General features: G+C 42.3%; 1 protein-coding gene across 6 annotated transcripts in view; it reads right to left on the bottom strand.

Moving 5' to 3' along the window:
- Positions 1–208: 208 nt before the first annotated feature.
- dachd (dachshund d) overlaps positions 209–23847 on the bottom strand; it is a 127436-nt gene continuing 103797 nt past the window's right edge. For 4 of the 6 annotated variants that reach the window (XM_037110195.1, XM_037110194.1, XM_037110193.1 and 1 more), the window contains 5 exons: positions 12310–12455; positions 9239–9386; positions 8435–8629; positions 5956–6024; positions 209–1858 (listed from right to left, as the gene is read on the bottom strand). In XM_037110195.1, the coding sequence (XP_036966090.1) occupies positions 1821–1858; positions 5956–6024; positions 8435–8629; positions 9239–9386; positions 12310–12455 (596 nt within the window). In that variant the 3' untranslated portion in view covers positions 209–1820. The remainder of the gene's footprint in view (positions 1859–5955; positions 6025–8434; positions 8630–9238; positions 9387–12309; positions 12456–23847) is intronic. The other 2 variants (XM_037110197.1, XM_037110196.1) reach the window with 1 other exon arrangement.

Here is a 23847-nt window from a genome sequence, read left to right on the forward strand (position 1 = left end):
TCAACATGAGTTGAGGAGTTCTCAAAAATGGCAAAACCATGATTCATAACAATAAGCTCATACACTTGCTTATATTTGTATGGGATCATCGTGAACTGGTGACATGCTGACATGTTGGAAAACCTTCTCCTGTATCAAGCGGACACAGAGTCGGACCAATCAGACGTGCAACACAGGACGTGTGTGTTGGAACAGACAACTCACAGGGTTTTATCATCAACATGTTAACTTTATTTTGAACTTGAAGTACAATGAAGAGATGATTCGAGAAGCTATATAAGTTATCAGTGACAACAGACCTAGACACTCCATTGAGAACATAAAGAACAAACACATTGTGAACATGGGACACTTCTCCTCTTCCTCCTCTTCCGCCTTCTGATTGTAACACATAAGGTCTAAACTGTTTTGCAGTTAAAGGACTGACATCAGCGTATGTCTAGAGAATATACACAGGTGTTTCTCAGCACCGAAATTCAAAAGTCTTCGGGGAAAGGAAACAAGGAAAATCATAAGTTATTATGGGCTTTTTTTTCTCTTTTTTTTCTTTTTCTTTCAGGATATCATGAAACACTCGAAAATAAAAGAAAAGTGTGTTTTTGCGTGGGTTCAACAGGGATTTGAGCAAATGCAGTTAAATGGCATTCAGGTTTTTCAAAAAAGTTGTTTTTCGAGCTGATCGTTACTAGTCTGGATCCTTTTTTTTTTCTTAAAAAAAGCATTGAGAGGTGCTGACTTCGAGTGTGTCTCATGACAAAAAATGTACAGTAAATTCCAAGAAATATTACCTCTGTTACAAAGATTACAGTACTATTGACAGCAAAAGTCTTCATTTTTGAAAGTGAAATGTTTGATAATTATGTTTTCAAAATCATCTGGGCTTGAGTGAGTCAACCCTAGTATTTGTTCAGCACAATATAGGATTTTATTAAATATCATAATTCCAGGACAAACATTTACATGCCTGCATGCTTTCTCACCAAAAAAATGGCAGCTATAGGAAAGAATGATGGCTCAGAAATAGAACAAAAACAAAAACTGTAGGTTTATATAAATGGTGGTATTGTTTGCCTAATAGCTCTACTGCATACACAATACCTCTTAACGTTATATACACATACCTTATCAATCCACTCGGGCTCGATAGAGTGAGTTTTTCCTATCATTATCATCAGATCTTGTATATACAACAATGGTAAAAAGGAAACTTGATTGTATTGTCATCTAATTTAGAAAACATGAGAATCAAACATCGGTCTTCTCTTTTTCGATGAACACATGGATCGATTTGCTTTTTTTTCCTCCTCTCTCTCCACAGGGTTCATCTTCCACGTTTTTTTTTCTCTTTTCTTTTAAGTGTCTTAAAATTCAATTTGAAATACAAAACAAAACTTCAGTCGGATTTCGTTTTTCGAAGCTTTCTCGCTGGCTGAGATACAGTATAAAAATCTTCAGTGCTGAGAATTTATGAGTTATTACCAACAGTGTACCACGGGTACATTTTTACTGTGCTCAATATATGTGTTTATCCTTCACGCTGGCCAACTCGCTACGTCAAAACCTGCCTCATCAAACTATTTAATGTCGGCCTCTTCTTACTCTACATTCAGACACAATCTCCTCCAGCATTTGGGGGTGACCACAGCATTTCCACTGAACTCCTACAAGCAGCTTGACCTCGTTCCTCTACTAAATCAGCCTGGATAAGGGCTCTTGAGAATCTTCATGGGTTTTTCTTTTTTTTCTTTCTCTCTTTTTTTTCTTCTTCTTTTTTTCAGAATTTCTTTATTTTTTATTTCCTCCAGCTCCTCGCGGCCTTATCAGTACATCACGGTGGTTTTCAGGAACAGTCTTCCATCTGCAACAGAGGACACACAGGAGCCGAGAATTAGCCAACAGCTAACATCCTGCTGACGCAAATGCACTATTCAGGATGTGATTGTTGATGAAACGCTAACTTCAAAATGTTGCCCTCTAGTCTTCCAATTTCAGCAGTGTTACTATGGATTCAGAAACCGATTTAAGGGTGAGAGCAGGTTAGCAACCATGACAAATGTGATTAAAAATCATTTACTTCATCACATGCAACGGATATTTATCATTTATTGGAGAATCCCGATGGTGTCAGGTAGAAAGAAAATAAGGACTAACCAAAATACTTTTAGCTGTGTATTTAAGATCATGCGGTACACCAGTCAGTACATATCAATATAATTGCACAGTCACATGCATATTTTATGAGCAACACTGTAAAAGCAGCTATGATAACACACTCCGGGCATGAGAACTGTATGCCACATGTGTTTAAGACATCTCTACTGATACGCTTGTTCGAACATAATACTGCACTCATGGTGTTGTGCTCTCTAAAGTGACATTTCCCTGCACGGAAATAGTGTTTATTGAAAACGGCAGACATCCCTCCGCCGCCTTATCTCCAGACACCTCCAACCTAACGAGCTTTGTCCATTTCCAGCGAAACGCTCTTGTCTGAGGCGCTCGCCTGAGCGAGCAGTGCTGCTCCGACGCTGAGCTGGTAAAAGCATCTGTTAGGCACAGCTCAGGAGCATGTTTGACGTTTATTACCTTCGCGATTCCTCTCTGCCGGGGAGAATGCTACAGTAATGCCTTTAAGAAAGCACACCTCTCTATGGCAGGCCATCTAAATAATTCAGTGTTAAAGAGGAACGCGCACAAAGACGTTTAGCAGCGCAAGTTGTCGGACATGACACAAGCGGCGCAGGACATCAGAGACACAGTTGACTCCTTGTGCACAGAGACATAGTTACAATGTCTAGAAGGTGTATTTACCTCTGCTGGGACTTTAAGCATCAGGTTGTATTTTTCTATAATTAAAAACCTTCGTCCTTATTTAGCTGAATTCAAAATCTGCACTCATTAAACTATCAATATTCTATCAATTACTGCTCTCCCTACTAGCCTGTGTTTTATGTATTTCAATGCATGGAGAGTGGAGACAACAAAGGCTTGTTGTGTGTGTGTGTGTGTGTGTTTACAGTATGTGTGTGTTGGGGGGGTGGGGTGGGGGGGAGAGGGCTGGGTGGCGTACAAACACACAGGCTAATTACCCGGCACTGCCGTAGGTCTCAAAGGCATTGCACTCTGGCTGCCTCTATTCAAGCAACAACCAGCGAGTTCTGTGTAAAAGTCATTACAGCATGAATGCAGCGCTACGCAGCGCAGACAGCCGGGGAGGGGGGCCGGGGCCGGAGAGCGCCAGGAGTGTGAGGCGGGACGCACAAGTTGATGCACACACACACACACACACGGGCAGATGAAACATCACATGCTCACTTCACAGTCTGTCTACCTGCCTGCCCGTCCAGCTTCATAGTCAGAGCAGTTTATAGGGGCGTTAATGAAAACGAAGCCAATTTGGTTGTGTGACGGATGATGACATATCATACACCGTCGAGAGGAGGGTAAGACATGGAAGCGTGTTTTTTTTTTTTTGCAGTAGATTGGATCATCGCGAAGGACTGAAAGTCTGATGGGGAAAACGACGCCATTCAAATATTGGAGCAAACGTTGAAACATCTGCTTTACATACATGACTGGGACAATCTGTGACGCCCTGACACATTGTTCTATGAACGAGCAGCTCATTAAAATATGTTAAAACTTTAGTATTTTTATATTCAAATCAAGATGAAAAGTTCATTAAAGAGAATAAATATTTCATTAGATGCTAAATAAAACAAAGGGAATTTTTGGCTTCTCTCAGCATAAAATTCCTTTGAAAGATTAATTAATACATGTAAATTATGCAAATTATGCCCATGCAAATATTTTATGAAGACAATTAAGGGATCCATTAATTACAGTCTTTTTTGCTTCAGTGACATTCATTCATTTAATTTTAATTTCACTTTAACTGTTTTGATGTTTAATCTTGCAACAAAGAACTTTATCTCTGCGCACAGGGTCGTGTAAACTTGCCGAACACATCGAGTGGGAAGCGGCAGGGAACCAGAGGAGATACTGGGGGAAGATATTCGCGCGTGCACCGTTGCCAGGCAGTACTGGCGAGGTACTAGTCCCAGTAGCTCGCCTGCCTGTGAAAAGAGCCGCGTTCCCTCTTGGACCCGATTCAAAACACTGTAAAAGCAATTAATAAACACAGACTGTGTTAATATCGCAGAATTAGAGAAGTGTGACAAAAGACAAATAGAAATAATTAGTTCTCTAAAATTATGCCCTCATTATTTTTTTTTCTCTCCCCTCTCTCCCCCTCTCTCTCTCTCTCTCTCTCTCTCTCTCTCTCCTTCCCTCTCTCCTCCTCCATTGGCTTCCCTCACTTTGGAGTTGAGAATGTACCCACACATTTCTCTCGGCTTTCATGCGAGTGATAGGCTTGTTTTTTTCCCCCTTCTGCTTGTGTAATTTATCAACATCATTTTTTGCCATTCGAGGTTAATTATACAGCGAGGCTCGCGGAGTAGAGCAGAGGAGACATGGGTGGCAGACAAATGCTTCTCTAATTGAACAAAAAAACACAAAATGCAGCCTGTTATTCAGGCTCCCTCCTTCACACCACTCTTTGAGGCAATGATCGGAGCGATCGAGAGAAATTGCACGCATCACACTGATTCTAACAGGGATTAGTTTAAAAAAAAAAGAAAAAGAAAAAGAAAAAAGACACGCAAAAAAGAAAAAAAAAGTCGTTTTCATTTAACACTAGACTATACATTTAGTCGGGACAATGGCTGCTGTCACTGTAAGTGCAGAGCTTTAACACATTTAATTTGATACGATTAGACTACAAAAAAGGCTGAGCTCTTCACACGGGTGTAAAGAAATTAAAGTGGCTAAATATACTAATTTGGTATGAAATAGAGGGCTATAATTGCGCTGTATCTGGAAGTTATCTTTGTGTTTAAATGATGACATATGGATTTCCTTTTTTTGGACATCAAACCGTTTCAGATCCCCGCAGTGACTGAATGACATTTAATTAAGGAGGAGTCATCATTTCTCTCAGTACATTTTCTCTCTTTTTGCCCTTTCACAAAATATCAGTTCAAGTAGACTAATCAAACATTAAAGAGTTAAAAAAAGGGAGCCAACTTATTCTAGCATACAAAGATGAATATTTTCCACTTTTTCCACATCAAATTACATGGAGCGGTTTTTTTTTTTCTCCCTCTCTCTCTCTCTCTCTCTCTCTCTCTCTCTCCGGATAAATTGGGACCTCTCCCACTGATAAGGGCGGTTCTGAGCAGACGCAGCTGAGGCGTATTAGAGGAAAGACGTTTCGAGTAATAATGAGGATATTCAACCTCTGCAAGGTGTCTTGTATCTGGGTAAACACAGATAGCAGACAGTCTACAGAGGTTATCGCTGGAGCGCCCTTCCCCAAACACATACTGCACCCCCAAGGCTAACAAACAAACAAACCATTAAAAATGTACAAGGCTTATTCATAAAATGGATTGATTTGCCCCGTTTATTACTATCAAAGGGGGGATTCCGCTGCTTTTTTGTGGTTTTATGACTCATTAATGCTTCTTGAGCTGTAAACAAAACCGCTCCTTTCATCCCGTCCCCGGCTCCGTTGTTTCACTTTCGCTATCTGCCGCATTGTGCTGCGTTTTTTGTCGCGACAAAGATCCGTTCCCTAAAAGCATCGCAGCCACTGAAAGTCAGGTAAAAGAACAATATTATTTCTGCAGAAAACCAATGATCTTGACCTAGTGCTGTGGCCCAGATGGTGAGCTGTATGCCCGAACAGCAGGCACAGAAACACTAATGTTCATAAACTGAAGCGGTGTGTGTGTGTGTGTGTGTGTGTGTGTGTGTGTGTGTGTGAGAGAGAGAGAGAGAGAGAGAGAGGAAGCAGGGTGGGGGTAGATGGGGGGGCAGAGGGAGAAAGAGAGCAAGAGTGAGAGCCAGAGAAAGAGAGAGAGATTTATTGTCTCATCTGAGCCCCTGTACCTTGTATTGTCCTTTCAGCATCTGTTCTTCCACTGCTGCGGTCACTCTCCATCTCAGGGGTCAGAGAGTCTGGGAGAAGAGAGGGATCACCGCCGTTAAACATCTCTGACATCCACCTATCACCATGCCAGCTTCACAGCATCGTTCATTCAAAACAAGAGGGCTAAGCCTTCGAGCCGTATCTGCCCCTGCATGGAAGCGGCTGTGTGCGCTGGATGAACTGTGCTTTAGAGCTGCAACGATTAATCGATGTGTTGATAAAAAAACAAAAACAAAACAGCAACAAAAACAATTCACCTATCTTTTTTTTTTTCCACAAACATGTCACATGTCATCTGGTTCCAGCTTTGTAAAAGGTGAAGGAAGGTAGAGATGTGTCTGCTTTTCTTTGTCAGTTACGGCAGTAAAAATAAAGCGTCTCTGGGACTGTTGGTCGGACAAACGAAGCAATCTGGAGACGTCACTTTGGGCTCTGAGAAATTTTAATGAGCAGTTTTCACAACGTCTTTTTGACATTTTGTAAACTAAAACGATCAAATATTTTACTGTGTTAATAATCTGAAGATAATCAACTGGGCATATAACTGATCGTTATTATGATCTGAGGCTATATGTCGTCTTAGACCGATATGGCATAAGTCTTTTCTGAACTTACCAGACTGTTCTGTGCCTTGACCCACTCATCATTATATCCACATTACTGATGATTATTTACGATTAATCTGATTGTTTTAATATTTTGTGGAAGAACCAATAATCATCCTGACAATATTGTTTCAATATGTAGGGACTGGCCAAAATATCCTGGTATTTGATTTTGTTGCTCAGCTCTAGTATTTATAAAGTGCATGAGGAGATTTCAGAATATTTAGATATGTTTACAGTCTATCCTGATATAGCACACAAATATTGCAATATTAGTTTAAGGCCATATAGTCCAGCCTCATTAATTTGTAATGATTATAACCTCTAGTTGCAGTTTTGTTTGCTTCTCTGTGTGGTTTTTATCAGGGGTGGGTAAAAAGATACTTAAATTCGTGATTTAACACTTTGGAATAATTATCTGTTAAAAGTGACCTTGCACTCAAACGTTTGCTTAAAAAAAAGATGTGTGGGTGGTAAATTGCACCACAGTGTCAACGCTGAAATTGTATTCATGTTAAATATTAACAGTCATTTTGGAACCCGTCTTATAACTCCGCGCTGTGTACTGAAAGTGGCAGACTCCACCAGCCATCTCATGATCAATCACTCCACATGCACATTTGATCTGACAGATTTCACGTATGAAAAAAATAAATAAATCTGCATTACTCACTGACATAATAAAATGACACTTTCTGACTGGTTTAAACTCTGACAGTTAATCATATTTTATGAGCGCAGCGTGTTTTGTATGCGACACCTAAACTCTGCAAGGCAGCGGCTCCGGCCAGATAAAAGAAATGAACAAGGACTGTGTTTGAGTTCAGCGCTATCAGTGGTTAGTAACTTTACACCTCCAGCCCATCAGCGAGGTGCCCTGTAAACATGGATAACATGATCTAACTCGGGATGGGATGGGCTTCATGTACTGCGCAAACATTTGGTCATTTTTTCAAAATGAACATGACAACTCTCTCTCACTCTCTTGTTCCTGCTGCTCTGTTTTCTATCATTGTTAACTGGACATTTTGGGGGTTTTGGACTGTTTTTGGACAAAACAAGGCGAAGGTGAAGATGTGACCTCAGGCTCTCAGGGAATGTAATGAGCATTTATTTTAATCTTTATCAAAATGTATCATTAGCTGGACAGGTTGGAAAAATTTATATGAGAATGAAATGCAATCGTACATTTTAACAGCTGAGAAGTTGCACTTTATAGAAGATACAGTATCTTGAGGAATTTTTTAAAGCTATATATTAGAAGATCACGGTGAGACACCAGCTGCGATGTGAGTTACATTATTAGTATTCTTATGGAATAATCATGTTTCTAGGGAAAGACTCATCTGTGCCTTCAAGACATTTGGCTCAGGTAACTTTAATTTCCTGAAAAATCCTATCTGACCATGGCTGCGACTAATCATTATTTTCATTATCAATTAATCTGATGATTAATCAAATAATCGTTTAGTCTTGAAAATGTTTTTTAAAAAAGCGTGGAAAAAAAGCTCATAGCAATTTCCAGAGCCCAGAGTGACGTCTTCACACTGCTTCTTTTGTCGGAGCAACAGTCCAAAGCTCAAAGACCCTTCATTTACCGTCAGAAATATTAAGGAAAAGCAGCAAATCCTCACATTTAAGAAGCTGGAACTAGTGTGAAGTGTTTCCTCAAAATAAAACACCTGAAACGATCAATTGTTTTGACAGAATAGCTTGTAACTCATTTTCTTTTGATTGACTAATAGACTAACCGACTAATAGTTGCAGCTCCCTATCAGACATTGACATTTTCCCCACATTTGTCCCATTAGAAATCCACACTAAATGTCTGAACCTGTTAGATGTGAAATGTACAGTAACCGTGTGTCACTGTGGAGCGTCTGACCGTTGAGCGAGCGCATGCTGTCAGAGGGCGAGGGCTGCTTCAGAGTCTGCTCCACCTGCTCTCTCCTCTTGGATTCGTACTCCAGAGCCTCTTGGAGTTTCCTCTTGGCCTTCTTCTCCTTCTTCAGACGCTTCTGAATGATTGCTGGGGCGGGGGAGGACCACAGTGACAATTAGCATCACCATACTTTAGACTGAAATGTGATGATTGAGATAATCGCCCCATCTTTTAAAAAATAACGCACTGTAATGTAAGAAAACGAGGAAATCAATTAAAATTTAATATTTTAAAATATATGAAGATCTCCCTTAATAAAAGAAAATATTGGCTGTGACTTCACAAACTGCTGGAGGGAATTAAAGCAAATTGAAAAATTTATTGGGATATTTTTCATGAATTTCTCTCATTAAACATAAACGACACAGTTAGCGTATGAAGCTGCTGCATTTAACATGAGCGCGAGAGTGAATTTCGCTAAGCTAATGTGTATTACCAATTACGTTTACTGACTGAGAGCAGTAAAAACCAGCGCTGAGCCGATCACTGCATGTGTAAGCAAGGAAGCAGCTTATGCCACGGAGGCAGTAAGAGGCATCAAGCATACATGCGGAAGTGTGTACCAACATTCAGGAGCTATCAGGCATCGTCTGCCCGTGAATTCTGCAAAAACACACACATTTCTGCATGCCTGAACACACACACACACACGGGGCTGATGGGAGGATTCAGTGCCAGGCAGTCGTCAGGCAGTACCTCTGTTCTTCTGCTCCATGGCGAGCTGCTTCTCCAGAGTCTCCCTGAGCTCCCTCTCTCTGAACAGCTCCATCTTCAGCTCTGTCTTCTCCAGCTGCACCTGCTTCTCCTGAGCCCGCGCGTTGTCAATCGCCACTTTGAGCAGGCCCTGCGCGCGCACACACACACACACACACATGAGTACATACACACACAGAGATGTACAGAAGAAGGGGAGAGCGGGGAGCGGGGAAAGAGAGAGTGATGTGGGCTATTTAAGAGCTTCAAGATGAAGTGACAGCAAACCACACTGAAAGTGTGTCACGGCAGCTCTTTGTGCAGCTGCCCACAGTAGCGAAGCAGAACACAGGGCCAAAAGCTGACTGCTGCGACATGATTCCTTTCAGGCGTATTACCACCTTTGCGGGGCCTTTTATCTGTGAAGATGTCTTTATCTCTTAGCAGCTCCACAGCTCCCGCAAGATCTGGAAACATGGACGTGGATTTAGCGCTCAGGAGTTTTTGGAATAATCGTTCCTTTTAATATAATGAACGATGATGTGAGAGTGCTGGGCACGTCTGACCCCTTTTGGTCAAAGTTGTGAAATACAAGTAAAGATAGACATTACACTTCAGAGACATCTGAAGTGAACCAGAGAGCTGGTTTAATAGAGACAGGACCACAATATCCCACCGGTAATTGTAATAATGGGCCAATCAGAATAAAAAAGCCTCATGCATCCACCTTAATTGGATGAAACTGATCCGATCTGCCCCGATATCAATGGATTTTCAATAAGAAGGAGAGAGGCGGCGTAAACCTTTGATAATCCGTTCATTAATAAAAAAAAAAATCTGCCCCTTATAACCATGTAAAAGCTTTAGCAGACAAGCAGATGTCACATGTGTGGAACATTAGGCGACGGTGCTCTTGGGAGGGACAGAAACAGAACTGGTCTGAGGCTGACACAACTTTTTTTGTTTGGGGTTTATCAAGATTGACAGATTGTCGAAAGCCTTTGAAAAGAATAATGAAGCTGGAATCAACCGAACCAGAAACACAAATATTGTTCCTGGGACACGATGTGGGTCCATCTTGAAAATTGTGTTAACAGGTGGCGTAAAAGAACAAAAAAAAAAGTTTTGTTCTTCTTCTCCTTCTGTTATATTATGAAATAATTATATTGGGATTAAATGTATTAGATCAATTCAATTTGCGGCCATGTGCACAGTTAGACATAAGAATTACTGTCCATGTAACCACAGCTAGTTAGGGGAGGACAGGAAGGGTTAAGTTGGAGCCTCACCTCCTGGTCTATTGAGTAGATGCTAGAAAGCTTTATGGGCAGGGTGAGCATCTTAGCTCTATACAGTTTCGTTCTATACTTCACTGACACCTTCCCATTTACACACACAGCAGATGACTGTAACTGGATTGGTACAAACACGTAGAATTAGTCTCTGTGGCACAATTTCCAGCACCTCAATCAGAAGAAACGGATAATATGAATGACAAGCATCTCGTCACGTATCGGTTACATTACTGCCGTGCCAAACACACCCCTAACGGCCTCGGACCCAAAGACACTGCGCTCTCACGTGAAAAGCCGCACGGCAGCGACGCAGTCATTTTCCTCACAATTATTCCCCCGTCCACACGCAATTATATCAAATGCACTGGGCTATATCTTACTAATTGTTGATTCTTCTGACCCCAATTTATTCTAAGTTGCTTTATCTTAATTTTCTGCTTGGTTTCATTTTGTTGATTTGTATATAAATATTCAAGGCGAAGATCATTATCAAAGATGACTTAGTGGAGTGTTGGGAGCTCGCGACGGGTTTTACTCGTGGCTTTCTAATTACCACGCGGAGCCAAAGGAGAGGCAGGACTCTGATGCCAACGGTACAAGTGCAATGAGAAGGGCAGCAGTGTGCACACATCATTACACTCAGACACAAGGCAAATACATTCATCTTTCTGACTGAGGGTGTTTGAGCTGAAGCCTAAATGGCACTCTGAGTAGATGGGTATTGTTAAGGTATGCAGATTTACAGATTGGTCTCTCTGTAGTCCAAATGCTAATGTTAACTCGATGTGGACGACAGCCAAATTTATTGACTAATAATGCGCTTCGGTACGGTACGCATCATGAAAATGATTTTTAACAGCGAAATTTCAGATTCGCCTGAAAAAAGTAATCAAGAAAAACACCTTAGTTTTCTTTAATAGTGTATTTTACTGTCCTGTGGACGGTGCGGCTAGTTGAGGGAACTATTACTACTAGGTTAAGTTCAGACAAAAACTCATCCTGCTAGCTTTATCTGGAGATTTCAAAAGTATCTCTGCGATGAAGGTCTTTCACAGCGGATAGCTTTGTTCAACTGTCAAGGGCAGGAACGGTTTAACAATTCGGAAAAGAGCTACAGCAGTTAGCAGACCTTACTTTGAGATACGGTCTAAGCACTGTCTCCAAGGTCAAGAACAAACTGTCATGCCCTACTTGGGTAATGTTTGGAAAAGAATGCCAGAGTAGATCAATGGAAGACTTTCCATAATGGAGAAAACCTGTCTGTTGGGAGGTCTCAATATGTAAGTCATATTATCTGCCTGCCTGATTGTTCAACCTGAACTCAAAGCCTTCACCTAAAGCGAGAATGTATCACTACTGGGCGTAAATACGTTGAAAACTGTTTGAAAAAAGTCCAAAGCTGCTGTTTTTCTCGAGAACACAGTCTTGATCTTAAGTATATCAACAATATGTTCTCAAAATTGTCACATTGGAAAGAATTTAGAACTTTGGTGGCCGTCAGGGGGTATTAAAAACAAACACACCCTATCAGACACATTGTCTATTATCTTAAATTTCTCTACAACGTCAACGTATTTCAAAAATCAAAAAACATTCCAAAGAGGAGAAGCTGGTAAGAGAGAAGGCCTCCACCTACTGATGGTTCATCTATTGTAGGAATACTCAGAGACTGGCATGCTGAGTTCTAGCAGGTATACGAGGAGCTACCAGAGTGGGTAAGTACACCAGATGCAAGATGTGCCAAATCAGTCAACTGTGTGTTCGGTCGGCGGACATTACCTGTATGTTGGTGAGGAGAGTCTCTATTGACGACAGGCCGTCTGGGAAGAGGAATGGTGAGGGGAAGCCAGGGGGCAGAGCCTGTCCGGCAAATGACAACCTCTCGTAGCTATCTCTTGCTGTCGGGGTGCACATCGAGTTGTCCTCTGCAAAGAAAACAACGTTGGAGATGGATTAGTCATCTGAAGAACCTTATTTGTGAAACTTGCAAAGCACACTAAGTGGTAGAATATGTGAGCAGTTTTTTGGCGATGCTGACACGTATCGATCCTGACTTGAATTGACCGGCAGCGATGACCTGGTCCGTATTGATCTCCAGTAGCCAATCCTGGCTTTGCTCCCTCCCCTCCTCGCAGAAATTTAGTGGACTGACTGACTGGTCCCTTGGAGATTCCTTTGTATTGTTTAGTCTCAAGGCCTGAGTGTGGGGTTAAACAATATCAACCAGGACATAAATCCAGCTTCCCCATTTAAGAGATGTCATGTGGACTCCAAAATCAGGAGCAGGCACGCAGTTCGACCCCAGAGGCTCGGGCTTCCTTTGTGTATGCACGCACGGGTGCCTGTCAAACCTAAGATGACATCATCCTCCATTCATCACTGGCGGAGGGGTAGGGCCCTGCCATCTGCTGTCCAGCCTCTCCACCAGGCCTCAGAGGAGGGAAGAGGAGCAGAGGAGGGGAGGGAGGGAAAGCAGGAGGCAGACCGGCAGACACAGATACAGCCTGGTCAAACTAAAACAGTATGTCAGACACTGCCGTTTGTTGCCCCATCAGATCTGACACGTGTTTTTTGTCCGGCGAGCTTTTATGAAGCCGGCAATTTGTAAGTGCTACCATCTTGCAGAGAGCGAGTTTATTAAAGGCATCCAGTCTAAAAAGGTCTCGGCAGGAAGTCTGCACCATCAGCTGTTTAATTGTTAATTTAATGAAAGGGGGGAAAAAAAGTTTTATTTGTAATGTGGAACCCTGGCTGTGTTGTGCACAGCACCTCTCTGCTCTCATCCAGTATTCATATCTGTTTATGTGGCAGGCTGAGTCTTGTACAAACAGCGAGTGGAGCTGAACAGCCCTGCCTCTCCCTCCCATCAATATTCACCAACGCCAGCCAAGTGCTGGGAACAGCTGGTCTTACATTAATTAGTTTAAAGTATTTATTTCACCCATCCTCAGAGCAGATTGAGCAAAAACATTGGAGATTATTTCAAGCATCTGCAAATGCCCTGGAAACATCTCTGCGCCAAAAGTCGAGTGTTAGGATTCACAGTTTAGGTTTGTAATTTGAAGAACCCTTTTTTTCCTCTCTGAGAGGGGAAGATGGTGAAATATGCACCGCTGGTCCGTGGAGAGAGTAAACAACCTTTCTCCTCTTTCAGATGGAGTTCACTCCTGTTGATTAATTAGAATGGATGGTTGCCTAATGGATTAAAATTTGTTTATAATTTGACTTCATAAAAATAATGAATTGCCTACTTTTAAGAAGCCACTCCTGTGGTAATTTGTTTTGTTCGCTGCAGTCCTGTCTGCATTTTGAGGTGGGCGTCTGGGTGGAGATGTAAAAACGCACTCTCCTTATACAGTGGCACAACATGAAAGTCCCATTTTATCTCAATAAAGTAACTAATCAAAGATCAAAAGCATTACAGTTGGCTCCAGCTCAGGTTGATATAGATGTATTGCATGCATTATATGCTTGCATCACCCACCTCCAATAAAATCACCATAACAACTAGAGACGTTAGTAGACCTCGGGGAAAGGTCTACTGTTGTAGCTTTGTAATTGATTTGTACTGTAGGCACTTTGTCCCTTATTTAGTGTTGGCATTAATCATAAATCATTGCTTTAACAAACTCCGGCTTCCCACTCAGCAGGCCTCCCCTCCAACACAATGTTGGATCACACGGAATATTTGATGGCTTTGTTGCAGGGGAAACAACCTGTCATGCTCTGGGAAAAGCAAACAGCGTGTTTTGTTCGACAGACTCCAACTACCGTACAGCACCCCTTGTCAGATAACATTTCCACCAGGAGCGACGCATAAATACAGGCGTTTTCAAAGAAAGGAGCGGGAAGCTAATAAGTGACTAATTCAATCAATACAATCAAAAGTGGCTTAATGAAACTCAAATGTAAATTCCAGCCGAACACGATCTAGATCTGTGGTTTCCGTGCTTCTAATGTTATTGCGCCCCCCCCCTTCTCTGTTCCTGGCTGCAAATGCTGGCATGTGTTTGCATGTTTATTTCTCACCATCGCTCCAGAATCATTGACTTCAACTTAATTACAGCGACAGGCGTTGGAGTGATGGGGGCCGGTGGAATGGAGTACTCTGTTTCCAGGTGATATTTCTCCACTAGCAAGGCTGCCAACAGCAGCTGTGACAGCCTCTTGTGCTTACCGTACGGTAAAGGTACAGTTAGCCCCCCCACCACCGCCGCCGCCACCGCCCCCTGACTATGAAATACTGTGTGGAAAAACACTCGCGGGTCACCCCTGTCACAAATAACATTTCATGCACAACTGTTTCGGCGGATAATAGGAGCCACAAATAAAAATGGGACGCTGTAAATACAATGCATTCTGAATGAAATGCCATAATTTAAAACAACGCCCCCCCCCTCTCCGTCCCCCTCCTCCACCCTGCTCTCAATAGCTGCAGAGGGAGTCCTTGACAGTGTGCTAGCAATGATGAATCACCTATCCAGTTAATTTTCTCACTCCTCATGTGTTGTGCTGCTAAAACAGGGGCCCAGGAATTGACTTGACAAACTATGAATGTAAAAAATATCACTTGGAGGGATCTGGGCTTATCTCCAATTTACATGTTATTAGATTTGTGTTGCAAGCGGCACTTGGACCTAGTAAAGCTGAGGCAAAAAAAAAAGATGGGGCACATGATAACCAGAGATAAAACATGTCTAAAACCCACTTGAAAGCCTTTGAAATATTTGATGGAAAGTCACAGCGAGCGGGGAAGAAGCAGTGGAAAGTGGCCTGATTTAAAATGTGACAGACACACATTGCAATCTGTGGTAAATCTAGAAGAAACCTTGGGAAATTTAGCTGCAATCTCTGGATAAATAGCTGTAATTGACCTTGGGAGTTGAAAATGTGCCATATGTTTCTGGTTCCTGTGTTTGAAACTGGGTCCCTCAGGACATTTCAGCTGAGTCCTCACACCGAGGCAGTGCGAGCGGGGAGGAGAGGGGTAAGATACAGAAAAGACGCACAAAGACAGAGAGAGAGAGGGAGAGAGAGAAAGAGGACGAGAAGGATGCCAGGACCGAGAGATAGATGGCTGAAGACAGAAGATGGATGGATGGATAGATAGGTGAGGCAGAGTCTGAGGAAGAGGAGGCTGGAATAGAATGGGTGTGCAGAGAATGAAAGACTGACAGAGAGGAAGAGGGATAGAGCAGAGAGGGGGTGAGAGAGAGGGTGAGCAGAGGTACATTTGGCTGGCCAGTCAGTGTGATATATTGACAGGTGAAGCCTTTGTCCTTGCAAACCTGTGTTCCTCCCAGCAGGAGAAGTGAATGCTAAACCTGGAGGTTGTCAGCGCAGCCAACACAAAGCAAAGGCGCTGCTTTTTCCGCGGCACAATTACATTTGATCTGACCTGCCGGGCCGCGGAGAAACCGGCCTCCTTCAAATGGAGTAGTTATGACCTCTCGGACAGCCATTAGCAGCTAACGCAGCATTATTCCACCTGCACTTAAAGGGAAAATCTTGTCAGGGGAAATATCTTCTCTTCTGGTACGCATGCAGCAATGCAGAGCTGGGCAAAAAAAAAAAAAAGTGGTTGCATGCAATTTGAGCACTTTAAAAAAACATGAGCCTGAGCTTATCTTGCAAACGATGTCTGCACTCTGGAGGGTCTTTGAGGCGAAATAAATTCAGAAATAACTGTGTGATAGTTTTAAACAGCTGCTACAGCATATCACAGGCTTATTTCGACTGTAGATATCTTTATATGTCTCTTGTTTTCTAAATCGTGATATCTATTCAGATTATAATTGTTTACAAGCTAGAAATTCATCTATTAAGAATATTTACACACAAGTACTTCAGCTGCAATGATAAATCCATTAACCATTTTTATTTGTGTGTCAGTTATTCAATTAATTCCAACTATTTTGATAACTGATTCATCATTTTGAGTCATTATCAAGATAAAAAAGACCAAATCCTCTGATTCCAGCTTCTTAAATGTGAATGTTTTCCAGTTTATTTCCTCCTCTATGACAGTAAACTGAATATCTTTACGTGGCGGACTAAACCCGACATTCGAGGACGTCATTTTTGGGCTTTGGAAAAAACTGATCAACATTTTTCACCATTTTCTGACGTATACCAGAAAAGACAACTAATTGATTAATTGAGAAAATGATTGAACGGAATAATGGATAATAAAAATAATCATTAGTCACAGCCCCTGGCTGGTGCATCCGACCACTGGAGGGTTATATTGACTTGCAGCCGCATTTCTCTTCAGCTAAATAAGAGCCTGCAGGACATACTGCGAGAACGCGTGTGATGTTCCATATAAGACAAATTCCTTTTGAATGACTATGGCTTGCATATGTTGTCCACATGTGTGCGTAATGCCTTGTATACACTGAGCGGAGGAAGAGAAAACACACACACGCGCGACGCAAACAAACCCTCTCAGACACCGCACACACTCATTAGGCACACGCGCGGCGCACACACTAATGTGCCCTCATCACATTTAAGCTAATTTCCTTTTCATCACGGAGAGAGGAAAATGAGTGTTTGCCCCATCCCTGCTGGGGGACAAAGTCAAGAGCCCCGGTCGGTTTGGGCTAGATTAACAGGTAACATTTGGCTCCCACTCTCTTATCACAGCATGAAAATCAAACCGCGTGTTTTCCTCTATCGCTCTCTCTTTTCTCCCCTCCCTAATGTTCCCTTCACTTAGAGATGAAATCGCTTGCTGCACAAACCCATTTGGAGAGAGGAGAGAAGGTGAGCGGGATAATCAGGCTGGCCACTGGGCCGTGTTTCCTAAATGCTCTCCAAAACATTACTGTGCACAGGCATAAAATTAGCGCCAGGACCTTAAAATGTTGACATTTAGCATGACTTTTTGGAGAGTGACACCCTCATATTTTCTTGTAGGATATCATTAAATTTCAACTGCCCTATGGCTGTGCCTTTCCATTAATAACCAATTCAGTGTGTCACTTCTCCCTCTCTCTCACTCCCTCTCTTGCCACCTTTTTAAAGTAATGAGTCCATTGCTTTGCCTTAATAAATTGAATCGTATTCTCAAGGCCATATGAAGATAGAGCCACAGATGGACAGGCTGCATGCAGGAAATAACCATAAATCCTTTACTGTCAGAGAGGCGGTCTGAGGTGACAAAAGGAGACAATCGCGATGCTCAATTGGGATCCCACCAAGATCACAAAAGACAGAGTGAAAGGCCGATTCTCTCCGTTAAATCCGTCGTTTCCAGGCCTGATTAGGAATATTTTCACCGCTTTTCATTGCTAAGAAAACACCCATTTGTGATTAAATTTCATGAATCTAATCACGCATGACGATTAGAATACTGACAAACGATTGTCCGTAATATGCTGCAAAGAACATTTATACAACACTGCCACGGCAGAGGGAAATTATGAACTACAAATGGTGCTTTTGGAGCATAGATTACAATATTATGGCGCAAAACAATTAACATTGATTTCATCATTTGTTTAACTGTTAGCTGGAAAAAAGTGTGTGGGGGGGGGGGGAGATAGAGATAGAGATAGAAAGAGAGAGAGGGGGAAGAGAAATGGAAACAGAGAGAGCAAGAGGCAGGGGAGCAGAATCGTGTTGACTTCCATTCAGGAGGAAGATATCTTGTCTTTTTATGCGGCCCATGTCATATTTATTGCATAAAGGTCAGAGTGTTCATTTGTTCAAAGTCAGCGTTTTCCCTCTCTCCTCTCCTCCATGTAATAAATGCAGGGGCTATGTCATTATCGGACCTCTGAGGATTACAGGCTTGGCTGACTGTGATGACTGCATAAAAGCATACAGGACTTTTGTTTCTGCCAGCGCACACCTTCAAATGAGCTCTTAAAGCGAACAGCAGTGGAGACAAAATGGCATTTTGTAGACAGACAATCGCGGTTAGAACAGCCGACATTGAAACGGCCAAGGTGATTAAAGGTCAGGGATCGGAGTAAATCCACGACCTTCGTCTTTTTAGTCAAAGTGTGGGGGTGTGTGTGTGTGTGTGGTGGGAGGGGTGTAAAGCTCGGCCTGGAGGAGCAAAAATAAACTTGTGGCTCGGAAAAGAAAATGACTTGAATAGATTTCTGTAATTCACCTATTGACTGTGAGGCCCATACTGTCAGGAAGATAATACTGAGGGAAGGACATTATGGCGAGGCACTTTGAAGGTGTTTAGATTGTCTTTGCATATTGACCTCCGTCGACCGGGTCCAGTTATTGACAGAAGAATCCCAGAGATTAAATTGGCCTAAACTATTGATTGGGTATTTTGCCTGAATCATTCCCCATTTCAGAGGGGGATCATTTGTACTGTATACCCCACTAATCTCTCTGACCCACTAATCATCGAGCCATTTATTTCTCCACTCTTTGTTTAGTTCTCCTTTGTTTAGCATTTATTAATTCATTAGAGCAACTTCTCATGCAGCTTAACTTAGACAGTGACTGGGGAGTCCTGTTTCCACCCGATAGCAATGTGCATTCCGGTAAAATATGCCACCGAATATGCACCCGACATCACAATACACATGCCAATTACATATTGATAATTAAGCATTCAAACAAACAAACAGAGAGGAAATCCCCCCGTAATCACTAGGTTTTAATGGAACAAGTATTAGCTTGGTGTGGTTGGCCAGATAGCCTGCTGCTACATCAGAGCTTCTCTGGGTTTGGGAGGGGAGGGAGGAGGGAGGGGGGGACACACTGGTGTCATTGCCTGGCATTGCAATCCTACAGGGAGAGGCAACGCCGTTCTGTTGCTTGCCGAACGAGTGTCGGCGACGGCTGGCGCTAATCCAGACTGGATATACTGAGCTGCTTTTAAATGAAGATGAAAGAACAAAAGAGGAAATGGGAAATGTAAACTTTAAAAGGCCTGGCTTAGGAGCACTTGCTCTATGGCTGCCTGCTGTGGAAGCTCAAAAATGGATGCAAATCCATTAGTAGTCCCGGTTTCACAGTTATAAAAATACTTAAGGGGTTTTAATAGGAGCGACGTGTTAAACGTGTGGAAATCTGTTTTGATAACATTATTCATAACACTGGCTTTGCGCTGTGTGAATTAATAACACTTCATTTACAGACGGAAGAAAGCTGGCATGGTATTTCCAGTTAAAGAGATTAATTTTTAAACACCTAATTGACAGGCTGGGGTTAGGCAGGATAAGCAACAGACTATAAGGCTGCAGCTGCAAAGTCAAGGTGACTGGAATACTCAGAGAAAGGCTTTCAAAAAGCAGAATAGAGAGCAGAGAGGGAGGGAGTGAAGAGAATTAGTCCTCAAGCACTTTTCCCTCCGCCCACTATTCTTCCGCTCTTTATTAGGAATGATTTACTTTCTCAGTGAAAGGATATAAAAGCTCAAGTATAGCGGCGTAATTATCGCAGAGTGAAAATTTAAAGGTTTGACTCACAATGTCCTCAAGTCAGCGAGTAGACTGCCAGACGATAAGAGTGACTGTGTTCGACGCTCGCCGTCCAATTGGTTGTGTTTTATGGGCTTTGCCAAGGAAGAGCACACAAACAGCACTCTGCTCTGCAAGTCTGTAAACATGATGGACTGTGGCAAACTACTAGGGCTGCTGTTTACCTTGGCAGAGCCTGGCCCTGGCATGTTGGTAGCATCACTTAATTACTGTTTACATGTAAATATTAAATTATACAAACAACCCCGCAGAATGCCTCCAAAAGTACAGAAATACATATTCAGGGTCAACCTTATCTGTCCGCAACAGTTGCCACGGCGAAGATGTGAATTGTTTTGAATCACAAATTTCCCGCATTGTACATAATCTTCATAATTGTTTAACGCCGTTGTCCAAGGGCATCCGTGTAAATATGTTGCCGCAATCTGCATAACGGCAGATGCTCAGATATGTAAAACGCACCTTGTGCTCCGACAGAGGGAGAACAAAAAAAGGAAGGTTATTGTTCTAAACAGTTTTATCAGGAATAAGGACTCTGATCATTAATGTCTCCAGTCAAGACTGGGGAGATGATTGCTTTGATTACAGTCCTGTTTTCCTGACAGTCCAGGGCAGCGTATATAGTAGAGCACCGGTGCCTACTGTGCATCTCTGGTATGGCTGAGTAAAGCACTTGTTCATTTGCAGTGAAGGGTAACATGAAACAGGCCTCAGCCTTCTGATGGACAGGGAGATTTCACCTTCGCCAGTGAATGATAATGCATTATTAAATTTGCCTCTCTGCTCACTAGATACACTTAGCTGACCACAGCATATTTATCTCCCCATCCGAGGCTCACGTCTTGGCAGGAGAAAGCATTCTGTCACTTTTGAGGCATTTCAAAGATTAAAAAGAACCTCTCTCTTTTCAACGTCCCTAAAAGCATCCCCCCTTTTCAGTGAAATGTGATTAGCAGGAGATGGTGTCACGCAATGGAACATTCATGAGGGGGAGAACAAATATCCAAATGAACTCCCGTGTCCTCGAGGAATAGCCCCTCTCTGCACCATCAGCAATCTCTCTCACATGGGCCGGGGAAAATTTGATTGATCCTCTATTGAATTATTTTTTTGCACTCTTTCATTTCAACAGGACGCACTGACAAGTTGTTTGATCATAAAGCATTATTGTCTGCCAAGTCACATTTCAGGGTTGTGATGGCTAATGATCTTGCCTCCTGACTTAGGGAAAGTCAGGTAGTCAGCATGTGTTTGAAGCTCGCAAACGCCAAGGACATCGGGAGGACTGAACAACACACTATGCATTAAAGTCAGGAAGATGAAGAGAAGGAGCTTACACCGAACATATCCAACTTTTAATGATACTGTACGGAGATACCATCAATGTCAGTGAAATATTTACACCGCGGGAAGCGCGCCGGGAAACTGACGCCCAAACTTTCGCCCGACCCGAAGTCCTCAAACTTCCTTTTTATCGTTGCAAATGCTTATGCAAAGAAGGAACGGCACAAAGACTACAAAGGCTCAAAATCACTTTTTTGTCTTTTTCATCTTTGCTTCTTTTTTTTTTTCAAACCATATCCTCCTCTCTACATGAGTCCATCAGCGTCCACAGGTCCTTGCCCAAAGCAGCTGTACATAATAGACTGTGACACTGGTACCTGCTCCACTTCATCATTCAGACGGTAAACTGGGACTGCAGACAGTGCAGCAGCCCTGAGCACATCAACTGGACATCTAGGCCGCATCCTGACAAAGAAAAAGGCGTGGCAAATCGGCTTCGCCCGTTGCGGTCACGCGGGGTGCTCGATGCATCAGCGATTTGCCCAGTTGATGGCAGGTATGAACAAATGCATCTCTAGGTGACATAATACACCACAAGCATCCATTTGTGCTCGGCAGGACATTATGAGTGCATCTCCTGTTGTGTCAACAAGGATATATAACGTTTGCCGGGGAAGTGCCAATATCATATTACCAGTGAATCACCCACTTTTAAAATATGGTTTACGGAATCAGTTTACACACTGTGGTAGCCTCCGAATCTCCTGTCAGGCGTTTTAGCTCAGCGCAAAAGAGATGTGGCATGTTTAACTGCAGCGGGAGGGCTGGGCTAAAGTGGTGAAATTTGTTGTTGGCAAAAAGCTGAAGCTGCCACATGGTATTTACAGAAAACTCTTATACTTGGATGTACATACATATGGCTTGCTTTTCAAACACTTTTTCCCCGAGGAAATAAAATGATGTCAAGTGTTTGATGTCCAAAGTGAGTTTACAGCCAAAGGCTTCCGTACCTTTCAAATTTCCCCTTGTTTGTCAGCTACCTGCTGTTTCACGAGACAGAGGCTTGTCGGAAGCTATCGCCACAGACTTTCTGTTTGAAGCAATTCAATTAGTCACATGTGAGATAACACTTAGCTTTCTACTAGCCTTTTTTCCTCACACATCATCTAATCTCGTCTCATTTTCTCTGGCAAAATTTGGACAAAAAATAACCAAGTTCAAACAAACGGCGCCCGACAAAATAAAAAAAAAACAAAACAAAACGGAGTAACCATCTGGTTGCTCTGCTCTGGGTGACACAACTTTGGAAAACAGTCTTTTTTAGACAACAACAAACAGCCTTTGTCCTTCATCAGCAGAGATGACATGAAAAAGATGAGACATGTTCATAGGATATGAGTGATGTGACATTATAGTAGGCTGTCTCTGAGGTGTCTGGCTATTTAAATAGCCTCCATATGAGCCGGGGCACCGCATCCTTCCTGCGCGCCCACTGTGCTCTCTTCTAAAAGTGCATTGCGAGAGATTAATTTAATGCTCTGCCAGGATCATAAAGATCAAACAAGTGGAGAGATATCATTAAACCATTGGAATGTTATCTCATTTATCTAAACAAACTGATGCGATGAACAAGCCTAATTAAAAAGCTCACCATAAACAAAGCTCCGGATGGTGGGGCCTCTCCCCTCTTTAACAATGGAACACATTCATTTTATTAATCTAATGCATCATGTATCATATCATTACAGTTCAATATATCTATCATTAATTTTATTCCCTTCACTTAAAGCTTTTATTGGAATTACTTTGGTTATTAGTTGGTTCTAATGTATTGGTTACCTCTGAATCTGGCTGCTACAATCTCTCTTATCTCGCTGCATAAACCTGTGCATGTTATTCAAATTGCCTCATTTATTATGATAGCTTCCTCATGTAAATTGTGCTGACTGCTCGCCCTTGCACAGTCCTCATTAGACTAATGAAAACCTTCAAACGAAAAAACTAAACAACCTGCCAAATAAAGGTCTGGGGTTATTATGAAAATTACAACTGTGGGAGCCGGGAGAAGCTCTCTTCATTAATTCATGCTCAGCAAATTGGTAACTAATTTAGTTGCACTCCTCTGCATTAATGGGTTATTTTATAAAAATGTTTTCCACAGCCCGAGACCTCTGGTGCACACACTGGAGAGCTCAGAATCCTAATCAAGTCCAGTGACATATTAGGAATTGACAATCTCAAAGATAATACAGAGCGTGTTTGCGGCTAGATGTGTGTGGGTCAACTAGCCAGAATTGGTGTAGATTGCTGGGTCATTTGCTTTCTCCTCTAATACTGCAAAGAAATTACTGTCCATTTGTGTTGATTATGTGAGTGTGGAGGAGGCACTTCAGAGGAAAGAGTAAGATTTTTCCGCTACTGCGGAAACATTCAGTTGATTCAGCATGTGGATACTTGGTTAATTCTCCCCCGTTCTCCGTTAGTGTTGCTCTGTTTGCCTGACTCTTTTTGTCACACACACACACGCTCACTCAAACACACACACACACGCATAGACAGTTAGACAGTTTGTGAC

This window comes from Acanthopagrus latus, chromosome 9 (assembly GCF_904848185.1).
Source record: "Acanthopagrus latus isolate v.2019 chromosome 9, fAcaLat1.1, whole genome shotgun sequence".
Lineage (NCBI taxonomy): Eukaryota > Metazoa > Chordata > Actinopteri > Spariformes > Sparidae > Acanthopagrus > Acanthopagrus latus.